This window comes from Pinus tabuliformis, chromosome 5_2 (genome assembly GCF_031772625.1).
Source record: "Pinus tabuliformis cultivar Carrire ecotype Pingquan chromosome 5_2, CPIR1, whole genome shotgun sequence".
Taxonomy (NCBI): Eukaryota; Viridiplantae; Streptophyta; class Pinopsida; order Pinales; family Pinaceae; genus Pinus; species Pinus tabuliformis.
In genome coordinates this window covers 561,098,376-561,112,400 of record NC_142306.1, presented here as the reverse complement: position 1 = coordinate 561,112,400, position 14,025 = coordinate 561,098,376, and the positions used below count along the sequence as shown (strand labels likewise).

General features: G+C 35.6%; 1 protein-coding gene across 1 annotated transcript in view; it reads right to left on the bottom strand.

Annotated features, from left to right (window-relative positions):
- The window catches only part of LOC149160203 (GroES-like zinc-binding alcohol dehydrogenase family protein), a 240,623-nt gene that overhangs the window by 203,224 nt on the left and 23,374 nt on the right, over positions 1 to 14,025 (bottom strand). The window contains exon 2 of the mRNA XM_089434537.1: positions 12,109 to 12,278. Coding sequence (XP_089290663.1) covers positions 12,109 to 12,278 — 170 coding nt within the window. The remainder of the gene's footprint in view (positions 1 to 12,108; positions 12,279 to 14,025) is intronic.

Here is a 14,025-nt window from a genome sequence, read left to right as displayed (position 1 = left end):
AAGAAGAGCCTTTGAGCATTGTTGTAAGAAATCAAACGATTTTGAAAGAGGGAGTTTCCTTTTCTCTAGCCTACTAAGATCAAATAAATTTAAATTCAATATTTGTTTTGATCAATATCTTGTGCTTTCAAGGATTTTATTTGCTACCTAGAGCATGGTTTTAACTAGACAAGTATGGAGTTCTACTTGCATGTCTTGATCTAGTTATTGTACACTAATTGTAGATTATCATTTTGACTCTTTCATGTCATCTTTCCACTCATTTTGGATCTGTTTTGCAGCACCTTTTGAGCAGATTTACTAATTCAATCCTTGTTGCAGCTTGAGGGAGTTTTCATTTGAGACATTTAACAAGTTATTTGCAGAACCTTTGGAGCATTTTGAGACGAAAATTCAAGGAAGTTGTGAGTATTTGAGGCATCATTTCTTGGAAGGTCGAGTTCTACTTTGAGGACAGCATCCTTCTCTCACTAGGTTGCGGGCTAGAGGTGGCTTAGCCTCTCTCCTTAGCAATGAATACAACTCTCTTTGTGGTCAATTTGATTGCTGCAAATTTGTTCCTTGTATTTTAGATTTTGTCAAAGACTCTCATGTAGTTGTTACTTGAAGAGATCTAGCCCTTGGAAGTGGCATGTTGTAAAAGACTCCTTTGATTTCCTTGGGAAGTCTTCTCAAAAGGCTTTTCTTTTCTCTCTTTGTAACCAATCTCTAATAAAAATATTATTTTTTCTTGTGAGGGAGCTTGGGATTTTTCCCATGGTATCCTTTCTCCCCATTTATAGGGAGGATCATTGCTTGTGGGTGGACTAATCTCTTAGTTTAGTTACTCCAATTTTCTTTGTTAATCTCATCGCTAAGCTCACTCCTGCATGATTAGTTGCTTAACATTACACTCACATCCATTCTCATTTTAGCATTCATTTGAGATTGGTTTCTGTTTTCCATTTTCATTTCTTGAATACTTGTATTGGGAATCTACTACAACACATGCTATTTTTCTTTTGATGCAAGCAAGTATTTTATATTTACTGGGCAAGCTTAAACTAGTTTAATTCATCCATCTACTTTGGTTTCACAAGTCCCTTGAGCACATTGTTGTATCATCGTCAATTTATACTATGTGGTATTATCATTATTGTTGGGTCTTTCTTGTGTCACACCATCGAAGCAAGTTGGCATTGATTTCATTTACTTGCAAAGCAACATATTTGGAACATGCGGAGCTACATTGAGCTAATTGTTTCACTTTCCCTTTCCATTGAAAAATATTGTTATTGTTTATTTGAGCATTGTCTTTTATTTTGAGCACTAATATCAATACTTTCTTGGAAGCAATAACACTCACTCATGCATTTCATCTAGGCATTTTAGTATAATAAGGCTTCCAAGCCAGGCCCCAAACCTCACTAAACTTAACCTCCAAGCATAAGCTTGATTGATAGAAAGTATAGGGAAAAAGTCTTTCTTGGAAAGCTCTTCCATCTGGATGAAGTAAGGTAAAGTGTTGTGACCCTACAGTTATGAAGGTGGTTTGTCCCCTTGTAGGAACGAAGGCACACGTTGGCTCGTAAGACTCAGGGGACGGGTATCATTAATGACACCTACGTGCCCTCGCCCCCTTTTTCTCACAGTCACCCCAATTTTTACCCTTTGGTAAGAGCTCAAGAGGACTTCTCATTTAGATTAGACATTTTAAATTAAAAATAACCAAGACTAATTACATCAAATCTAGTATAGGTGCATATCATGCTAATACATCTTATGATTTCACTTGCAATTGTCCATTTACTTGTCATTATTGAATATTTTATGTTGGCAAGCATTGTTTCATTTTCCTTTTGCAAGTAGAACACTAATTGATTTTACTTTTGCGAGATATCTCTATATGTTTTAATTTAGGCATTGATTACATTTTAAAAGCATTTTATATCTTGTATCAATTATCGTGCTAACATCTTTGTTTCCATTTCAGGATTGCTTTGCTTTCATTTTTTGAAGCATTCTACTTTTTTTTTTAGCAAATATATCTTTCATTCTTGTTGAGCAATTTATCTTAAGGCACTGGTTTTATGGTTTTAATATGTTAATGATTTTTATTGCTCATATCATATTTTGCTCATAATTCTTAAAAGTAATCCACTTTCACTTTAACATCTCTCCTAGAACCTCACATTTCTTTTATCTTAGTTTTCCATATTAGGGACCACCCCCATAGCTAACCTAGGAGATAGCTTAAACAGAGAGAGAGGGGATTTAGTGTGACAGCCCCTTCTCTTAGTTCCCTGCCACCAACCACACCTTGTGGGGTTGAAGGCTTTTCTCACTGACTTGTAGGTAGGTGTAGGCGGTAGGGTCAACAGGATCTAAGCTAGAGCTTTGGATTTTTTATGTGGTGGTTTTATTGGTTGATACTAAACATCTTCGCTTCATTTGGTGGTTTTTTTGGTTGACCACTAACCATCTTCACTTCATTTGGTGGTTTTTCTAATTGACCACTAACCATCTTCCATTGATACTAGTGGTTTATGGTTCACCACTAACCACTTTGACTTGAACAATGTGGTGGTTTTGGATGCCAACTAAGCAATTTGGTTTGACTAATGTGGTGGTTTATGATTTACCACTAATCATCTTCACTTGAATAATGTGGTGATTTTGGAGGACCACTAACCAATTTGATTTGAACAATGTGGTGGTTTTTGGTTTACCACCAACCTTCATCAATTCACTCCCTCTACTAAAGGTGTAGGAGAGTTTGTTTTTATCATTGTGCTCTCCCCCTTGACTCCTTGAAGTGTGGAGAGTATCATCTTTGACTTCAAAGAACATATAGGATTGGGTATATGTCATGTCCAAAATCATCTGAAATAACTACTAGATAGTTTTTTTCTTTTGCCATTTCTTCTTTATTTTGTGACTTTACCTCTGCCTTGACTAGGTGGTAAGACTTATGAAGCTTCTTTACTTGTAGATTCTATCTCAAAGAATTTATCCATCCATAATGAACTATCTTCTTAACTTGCTTTGGTTTTACATTTTTCTGATAGGTGATTTGACTTCCCACAATGAAGGCAAGGATGGAGATCAAGATTCAAAACACTTACTCTCCATGTGACCAACTCTTTGACAAGGTTGGCACTTATTACCAAGATTTTGAACATCTTCAAGAAATCCTACACTTACAAGTTGAACTCGTTTTGATTAATCTAGAATATGCTAGTTGTTCCCTTTGTCATATCCTAATCAACGTTGATTTTTGTTGAATGATAACTTTACCCAAGGTCTGAAAAACATCTTGGAAAGACCATTTGGTTATTCTTTTGCTTCTTCACATTTGCTTTTGCTACTAGTATTGCTATCATTATGTGCTTGTGACTCGTCTCCATTCAATGTTTCCTTCATTAATTCACTATATGATTCCATCAAGTCTTTTGCATCACAACGAGCATCGACCACCTGTATTATGTCTTGTGTGTCACAAGTTGCATCAACCTTTTGCACAATTTCATATGTATCACAAGTTGCATCAAACTTTTGGATAAGATCCTTTGTATCGTATGTTGCATCAAACTTCTCTAGTAGCTCCTATATGTCACAACTTACATCAACCTTTTGGATGAGTTCATTAGTATCACAAATTTCATTAGCTTTCTGTATTAGATCCTCAATGTCAAATTGCATCAACCTTAGCTATATTTGTTGCATCAAGCATGTTGTCAATTTGATCTTTGCTTTTCTTTTAATTTTTTTTTGAAGTGCATCAATCAATTGATCCTTCATATCTATTTGACTTTAACGATCATTCATTAACTGTAGTGTATCAACTATATGATCGATTATGTTTTGTTTATGATGTAAGTTCCATTCAAGTGCTTTAATTTGATTTTTCATTTGATGGTTACCCTCTTGCAAATCCTTGATTTATTCAAAGGTATTTTGTAAATGTTTTCCTGCTTTACCCATTTTTCTCACTCACTAGTCACTCTTGCTTGTACTCGCTCTGATGCACTTTGTTTGCTTGCAATTTGATCCTTTGTATCATGCTCGCTTGACTTTATGTCACCTTAGGGCGCCAGGTACTACTGATCACACACCCTAAAGTGTGATTAAAATCACTTAATGATGAGAATGACTTGACTTTTGACATCCTTATTCAATTTCAAGTGGGTCAACAATTGATTTTTAACTCAAAAAAACACTTGATTCAGTGCTCATATTTGTTAAAGCTTGATTATCTAATAAGATTCAACAATTTATTCTTCAACTTTTACAATTCAATGCTTCAAAAGGCTATTGTCTTTAACATTTTGACAAAGCTCACCAAGCAACTTTTGTTGTCCTTTTGTTGTGGATGATGAATATGATTTTAATGCCTTATTTGTCCATATGCATTGTGACAAATTGCAATTAAGTGCCAAAACTACACACAAAATAAAGTGTCGCACATCAAAAAACATTCATAATTACAAAAAGACTACCTATGGGGATATATTGATTATAGTAAACAATGTTTGGAATCATTTAGTAGAGGATTTGGGATTGTTGGTGATACAAAAGCTTATAACAAGGATCGGGAAGATCTAAATACTTGATCCTCGAACCCTAAGCTTAACAGGTTGAGATGGAATCACTCTTTTTCTACAAGTAGGAATTGTGTGACACGAAGATTGGCTTCTCAAGGAAGCAAAAGGATGTGACTAATTTGTTCTCTACATGATGAAGTTGGCCCGACCTCTATGGTTCTGATCCATTTTTTCATTATGTACAATCTAATCATAGTATGATTTCAATAGCAAAAGTAAGTTGTTGTTTGTGATATTGTAGTAGCTCCCCCATAGATCATCTTCCAATTTTTCAATCATCCAACAGTCCTTACATGCTCCTCTTTGAAAGTCAACTAATAAGAACAAGCATGAACTATTCCCAATTTTTGCCTTAGATATACAAAGGGCTCCTTGTGTGGGAAACACTGAGAGGGGGGTGAATCAATATTTCTTAGCAATTAGCACTTTATTAATCATTTTCAAAGCATTAGTTAAACTTTAGTAATATTATTATTATTCAATATCAGATATCAAAACCAATAAACAACACCATACAACAATGCACAAGTTAGAGACAATTGACATAGAGATTTTTACATGGAAAACCCCCTCCGAGTCAAAAACCACCGAACACTTCTTAATATTTGTCTTCTTCCTTAAAAAGAATAATTACATCAAGTTTTCAGCTCCAACTGAAGGAGGCTTCAACCCCCGATATACAGGCTCCAACCTGTAGGATGCTCCAACACCCTATTTACCAACTGCAACTAGAAGGACGCTCCAACGCCCTAAATCTCAGCTTCCAACCTAACGAATGCTCCAACACCCTATATACAAGTTGCAATCGGATGGACACTCCAACGCTTTGTGCTTTATCAGCTCCAACTGAAAGGACGATCCAACGTCTTGCTACAGGCTACGACCTGCCATAGCACCATCCTGCCACCCTGAAGTGTTCTCAGGGTACAACCTTAAGGTGACTCCAATCACCTACCTTGCACCACCCTGCCACCCTAAAGAGCCAATGGATCACGTTTCACAATTTTCAAACTAGACCCCCTTGTGATCTAAATAAATATAAGAAAATTGTAAAGAAGATATTGTTGCTCTACTTAATAAGGATATCACTGACAAGTCCTAGCAGCCACACTACTCAACACGACTCTAATTAACCACTATAAAGCATTGTTCACCAAACTGACATCTACTCAATCATAATGCCAAATCAAGCCACTTCACAAACTGCACATCAAACCCTAACTGTCAATACCGTCACATCCACTAATCATTGCACAATACATTGTCACTGTTGTTGCCACTGCTCTGCACTACTCATGAATGAATATGCGTTCAACGGTTCATAGAGCAATCATCCAAATCACTATGCCAAGCATTATATTGTTGCAAGTACCGAGCACTGATGTCCAATAATGGCAAAATGCTAGATGCCTTAGGTCATCCCTATGACCCTCTTGCAACTGTCTCAAACTTTTCCCAAGGAGGGCTACCAGCATATGTCTTATAGCTTGCTCAGATATACAATGTCCTAGTACCATGTAAGGTCACTATTGTGTGATCTACAATCATGTAAGGTCATTGTTCAAGGATGTTGTCACAAACCCATTGTAATATAAAACATGTCACTGTTACATAAACATTGTCATACTACTATCAAGTCACTGTTAATATGCCTCAGGCAACAAGAGCATTGTTACTATCTTGTTGACATGCCAAATATCACTCTAGTCAACTCAATTCAAATTACTATATTGTCTAATTATTTGATAATTGTACCACAGATTTATTATCACTGTCACATCAATGAATAAAACGATGTCACTGCTACATGTATCATTGTTTGTCGTTATACAATCTAACCTCCATTGTTCAAGGTCAAATGCTTCAGAGGTTCACTGTATAAGAATTATGGCCTATATATGAAAAATATTGTCATTGTTTGGTACAATAAGTGTTATTGTCAATCAAGTCAAGCATCACATCATAGCATGGGTCACTTAACATCACAAGTCACTTGTTGTAATGTTAATCATTGTCCGAGCAACTAATTGTTAAGTCAACTTCATGAATATCTAAGGCACTATGGACCAAATTACAACAAAATTCGAAATCAATGATTAGCTTAGAGCATTTGGTTCTTGAAGTTGTTCACTGATACACAACGAGATTGCGGTGAGAATCAATCATATATTGACAGGGGTACCTTTGTCCTTCACTAAACTATGTAGAGATTCATTACTAGCAAAGTCTACAGAGATCCACCCTAAGAAGAGACCTTCACCTTTAGAATTGCTTAACTAATGATGACCTAAGCTATAACTACCTACAAAGTTTGCTGCTTTTCATATGTCACAGTGCCTTGTATGTCAATCATTAAAAACATAATAGTAGGAGATCTCATTGTTGTATTACTATGTAGACTGAAAGATTGTCATATCCGAAGATTGTTGCCAAATTAATGTACAGTTACTAGGTCTTCTAGGATAGTTACTAGGTCTGCTATTGTGTCCTAATTTGGGACTACAAGGAACCCAACGAACCACCAATTCCCAATTAAAATTTCAAATAAAAACCCTTATCTAAAAGGCCCTTTTACTAAGATGCTTCTTTCGTTGGCCTTGGAGTCTATTTACCAACAAAAATATTGCAATCGAATGTTGCCCTAAGAGGGCCACAATGCATTTTGAATGGACTGATCTCGTAAAATAATGCCCTTGAAGACATCTTGCATTTGTTGTGTTGAACAGGACTATGGCTTGCAAGGATTCCAAAATCGAACCACCAAAAAACAAAAGAAAAGATTCAAGAGACAGATACTGAACTTTCTCCAAAACTTTCTTGAAGACTGAGGGTTGTAAGTAGTCTTCAGCTGGTTATAGAACCTTCGCTCTCCCTATTCAAAGCAACCTGCAATAAAGAATCTCCAAGGGACCACTCAAACATGTGACAAACAAAATCATTGAAATTTCCTTTGTTGGTTTCCTCAGGGGTCCGAGAATTTCAAAGATAAGTCATAAGAAATTTTGTTGAGATTTGTGTGTCTTTTGTGAGTACATTAAGTCTCCTTTTATAGTTGATCTCTTAGGATGGAAGGGGCTTCAAGGAATGGTTGTTGGAGTGATGTTAGGAGGATATATAATTAGATTTAATTAAATAAAATTAAAACTTCAATTAATAATTAATATATAATTTAACCAATTTTTTATGATGTTTCTTTTTAATCATTTTAGATTTTAATATATAATTAATTATTTTCTTTTTCTTTTAGTTTTAATTTTAATTTAAACTTCTTCATTTAATTTATTTTTGACCTTTGACCATAGTGTAGGAATCATATGGCCACCCTCTAAGGTTTTAGCCCAGAAACTGGGATCATCAACTTCAAACTCAATTATCTCACAAATCAAGAGGAACTACATAGCGTGCCACATACCACCGAAAACATCTCAACGAGGAAAATCCAATGACATGGATCTATGGGACAAATTTAATAATTTTCTACATCAAAAACCCTCAACAAGTTCGGGGTATGTCCTCAATCCAAGGAACCCAAACCCTAGGACTAGGGTTTTCAACCTCTTGACCCTGCCGCCTACACCTACCTACAAGTTAGTGAAAAAAGCCTTTAACCCCACAAGGTGTGGTTGGTGGCAGGGAACTCAGAGAAGGGGTTGTCACACTAATCCCAACTCTCCCTGTTTGAGCTATCTCCTAGGTTAGCTAAGGGAAGTGGTCCCTAATGAAAAGTTAAGTTAAAAGATGTGAGTTTCTAGGAGAGTGTTATAGTGAATATGGATTACTTTTAAGGATTTATGAACAAATATGAAGTGAGCAACTTGAAATAACAATGTTAACCATTAATATGATTAAAAACCATAAAACAGTGCCTTATAAAGAATTTTCTCAACAATTTAAAGATATATTTGCTCAAAGTAAAATGCAATGCTCTCAAAAGAGAAAGCAAAGTAACCCTAAAATGTAGATAGAAATTGTTAGCACAAGATATCTAAGATACAAAATTCTTTTGAGATAATCAATTTTATAAATCAAAACATTTGAAGCATATCTTGCCAAAACCCAAAAATTAGTAATTAACTTGGAAATGTAAAAGAAAGGAAGTGCTAAACCAAGACATCAATATGCAATTAGACTTGAAGCATGAAAAAAAAGCACTTGTTTGAAATTATTACAATACTTGCTTTTGGAATAGACTTTGCATATGAAAACTCAAACCATCAAAAGACAAGTAAAGTAAATGTAATGGAAAGTGCTCTTGGTTAATTTTATTAAATATCTCTGCAACAAGATTGCAATTTAACTCTTCAATCCTCATACCTCACCCTCGCCCAAAGATATGGATTTCATAGTGAAGAATCAATAGAGGAGTAAAGGGTCCCTAAGATGTCTACTTCAACCAACTTATGTTGGAGGTAAAATTTTAATGAGACTTAGGGTCTTCCTATACTAAAATGCCTAGATGAAATGCATGTAACTTTTTCCCCAAAAGAGAGATTGATTTGCAATGCTTGAAAATGAAATAGTGTTCAATATAAGTTGCAATTATAACTTCAATTGGAGGACTAAAATTAGCTTACAAGTATTGCATGTGTCTCATCAATGAATTAAAATGATACAAGTAATTTGCTTGAAAGTAAAATTTGTTTCAAATGGACAATGACAGTAAATTGCTCCAATATTCAAGATAACAATGTAGCATAAAAATGAAGCATGTATTCAAGTGCTCATGAAACAATTTACCAAGATAAATGGAAACGAATCAAAGTTTGTTAAGAATATAACATGGTTGCATGTAAAGGATGAATTGCCCAAAGTAAAGTGTGCGCTTGTAGCTTCAAGCAACAATGAGATAGAAAATGCAAAGCTCAAATGAAATTGTAACAAACTTTAACTGAATGAAATGTGATAGTGAGGTTGTGTTAATTCCCGATTAAATCATGCATGTAAGTGAATGAAGTATGAAAGCTTAAACTATGCAAATGTCAATCCACCCAAAAGAAGCCTCCTTCTAAATGGGGAGATAGGATACCATGGGAGAAATCCCAAGCTTCCACAAGCAAATTAGATCTTTTATTAATATTACAATGATAAGAGGGCCCTTCAAAGTCCTCAACTAAACTTCAAGGAGAGTCTTCACAATAATTTCTTGAAACTTGGACACTAGACCTCCTTTCTTGAGAAAGTAATGACAAGCTTTCACAAAACTTATGCAAGGAAAACAAGGTGTGAGTTTCCTCCAAATGCCCACGGCTTAGAGAGGAAAATGTACAGCCCTCTAGTGAACTCGACTTGGCCAAAATAAGCCTCAAAAGGGCTCATGACATCCTTGGAAATCGAAACTCCAACATTTGCCAAAGGTCCTACAATAACTTGTTAAATGTTGCGGGAGGTTGCTCTTCAAAATCTGTCACACAAGAGTTAACAAACAATCCAAACAATGACTGCAAAATAAGTTAAGTATTAGTGAAAAAATTAACAAGATAAAATGTATATGTACAATTATAATTTACAAAAAGCTAAGCTAAAAAGTGAGAGTAAACTCTCGTCTTTGCTTAGCTATCTTCAAGCTCTTAGATAGCAAATGAAAGAAATGAAGTACAATGTTTTTAAAAGAAATTTAAATTTAGAAGTGTTCGGCTTGTGTACAAGCTATGTGCCAAAACCCCCGTAAAACCACTTTGTAAGATAAGACTATGAAGGTTCAAAGAACAAATGAGAGCTCCTTTAAGAATGTATCAACAGTGGGTTGGTCTCTCCAAAGACTTCCCCTCGCGCTTGATTTTGTGATCGCAACAAGATGTTGCCTCTACACAACTTCAAGCAAGAATTAGTTCCATATAGATTTAGCAATAAACAATGATAAGAAACTCTAGATATTTATTTAAAACCAATTAGAGCATTCTATACCTAGAGCATACTTCTAAATCAAATGTCAATGCAAGATAGCTTTACATTAACAAATCTACAAGAGCACATGGAAACAAATTAGATCAAAGCATGAGTAAAAGGAATTATATCAATGATCAACAATTCATAACACTCTCAAAGGAGGAACACCTCATGAATGAAACCCCAAAGTTTTTATTGATATTTTTGGAAGTGTACAAGGCACCAACGCTTCTGCAAGCACAATAGTTAGTAACAATATGATCCAAATGAGAGCTCAAGGCTCTATTATATATAACTATGGGAGCCAATCCCAGTGATTAAACAAGTGACATGAGGTGACAATCCCAAAAAAAAATTCAAATTTGTTGAATGGAGCTCCATTTCCAAGTGCAAAAATCGAATTCTGGCAAGTGTACATCATTTTTTCTTCCCTTATGTGCCAAATTCGAATTTTTTGATGGAATGACAAGTGTATATGGGTGGTAACCCATGTGGGGACAATTTCCCACAAAAATCTCCACCAAATATTCTCCCAAATCCTCCCAAATGTGCATTAACTTCACAAATATGAATTTCCAAGTAAGCAGTTTTCTCATTTAATGCCAGAAATTCAATTTATTTAAGCACATGTCATTTCCTTGATTTTAGGAGTCCACATCACCTTGGGACTTCACTTTAACTCCCCCATAGTTTTCCACCTCATTTCCACAACATTTAACATGTGTGTATATTTATTTTTCTCCATTTATTTAATTTGTGGCTTTATTTTTGCCAGATTTCCCACTAAACTTAGGAAAAGTGGATTTTGAGGGTTCAAAACACATTTTTAACCCTTCAAAGTGTGTCATAATAGAGAGTTGAGGGTGAGAGGTGCAAATTTCATTACTCATACCCCAGACAACTTCTCTAGACATCATTTATTACATTACAAATACAATTTTATTAACAATTTCTATAGTGCGGAAAATCTAAAAAATTAAAAAATGACTACCTAGACCTAACCAAATTCGACGAAATTTTTTGTGTGATCTAGTATGGTAATATATATCGACTCTAGACACTAAGATGTGTTAAGGGCTCAACCTTCAAGCCGTCACCCCGCTTGTGGGGTAAAAAGTGAGTTAAAAAACCCAGAAAATTATCTACCTCTGAAAAAGAAGGGATAATTAACCAGAAAAAAAAAAGCACTCCAAGGTGTACTCTTTTGTTGATCGAGTCCCAACATCCTAGGCCTAAGAAATAGAAGTAGAGTTTAAAAACTCTTGTTGACTGATGATATCCGATGGTACAAGTGTCCTTTGGATCATCCTTGGGCATGGAGTCCTCATATAATCATCAGGTGCCACTCTAGTGGTCAACACAACCCATCTGACAGTGGAGCTTCCAACTTGATGTAATCTAGACAACTATAAGAAGTGTTCACTAATTGCTTGACATTAATGACTAGTGTTTTAGTTAAAGTCAAACCCCAGGGTTGAAATCAATGACAACACCATCCAACAATCTTCCCCTCTGTCATTGATGGCAACACAGGTACTCCTACGAATACAACTCCCCCTGACTTCATGCCTCCTCCTTCTCATGATTTCTCTCCCCCTTTGACAACAATGGCAAAAGGTAACTCCCGCTGACAATCTACCTGCTTCTTGTGGACCTGTAACCTGCTTGTGCTCCTCCTGACAAAATTCCTTCCTCTGTCTTCCTGCAAAGTACTTGTCTATTTCCAAATGCCTTCCTCAATACTAGCTGCAACACCCTGTCTCCCCCTTTCATGTTATGCTTCATACGGATTGCCACTGCTGACTCTACCTGTCAATATGGATCACTTTGCTTGCCAAAATTGGTATTCCACTGAAACTGCCCATGACACTTACCAACTATCAATCTATCAATGATTGATCCTCAAATGCGCACTTGTTGTTGCTTAAACTCCCCCTCTTCAATATTCAAGGAATCATCATGCTAGATTCTTCAAAATAATGTACCATCCAACTCTTTGGTCGGATCATCTTGAATCTTGTCATTGTCCAATGTACTTGTTTCTCCCTCATGATCTTTTCCTTTTACAAAACCTGAAAGCATTACTAAGGAGACTTTCTTATTTGCTTGGTCTTCTTACATCTATTGTCTTTTCCTATGTCTGATATTACGATTGTCATTCATGGAAGGTTCCATCTTGTACATGCAATCTCGAGCTATGTGCCCATAGTTATGGCATTTGTAACATTCAATGTTTGGCCTAAGTAAAGGAGCATATGACACATACTTTTTGCTATGAAAGTCGTCGTGAAACTTGTGTCATGATGTTGCAAACCTGCTTCTAAGGTTTTAACTTTTGATTCCATTGATAATGTCCTTGATAATTATACCTGTCATAAGCTTTACAATTCCTAGCCATATGTCCAAAGTTAGTACATGAAAAACAATAACCATTAAACAAATTAGCATACCTGGATGGATTATCTTGTCTAGATGATCTTCTTGATGATCCTTGTCCTTCTTTTGATTTGGCCTTTGGTTGTTGATGAGCTCATCCAATACTCTAGAGTTGCTTGCAAAGTTCTATTGGATATTTTTCGTGCTTTCATCCGTAGGTAGACTATCCCTACTTCTAGAACTTCCCTTACTATGTTCTTTTCATGAAGTTCTCTTTTGAGAAACTCTTCAATTTTTCTGGCTTCTTCTAATTGCACTTCAAGGCTGATAATGACTTCAATCGATTCTTCATTCTTCTTGTTGAGGCTTTTGGCATGATCTTTTGCTATCTTCAATTCATCATCGAGATATTTGACATTTTATTTTTCAACTTTAAAGATCCTTTATAACACTGACTATCTCATTTTGAAATTGAATTTCATCCATCTCTTCTTCTTCTTCTTCTTCTTCAAATGCCTCTTGTTGTCCTTAGCCATGAAAAATACTCTTCCCGTGTTGTTTTCTTCATCACTGTTACTTTCTTCATCAGATGAGAAGTTGTCTTCTTTAGAGAAAAAAATTTCTTAAAGCCTTTCCTTTTACCTTGCTTATTGAATCTTCTTTGACCCTTTTTCCCTTGCCAGGGTGCTTCATCTTCGTTACCTGAGTCCTTATAAGGACATCTAGCTGCAAAGTGACCAATCTCACCACAATTGAAACAAACTAATGGAAGTTTACCTTTGAACTTACCTATTCCTCTTTTCATGTTTCTTGTAAAGTTTGCAATTTCTTCATCTGAAAATTCCTCTTCCTCGCAGCAACTAGAGCTAGGTCTTGATTCTTGTTTTCCTTTTCCGGTCTTCTTGGATGTTGTGAATGTTGCTTCTTGGTTGGATAGATTGTCTTCCTCTTCAATCCTCATTTCATAAGCTGTAAGAATCTTGTGTAGCTCATCCATGCTAAGGTTGTTCAAATCAGATCTATCTTCTAAGACAAAAACTTTAGGATTAAATCTTGTTGGAAGAGATTTTAAGACCTTTCATACAATAGTCTTTTTATCAACTGGTTCTCCCAGTCCTTCCAAGGAATTTGTTACTTCATCCACTCATTGAAAGAAAGTTGAAATGTTCTCGTCTTCTTT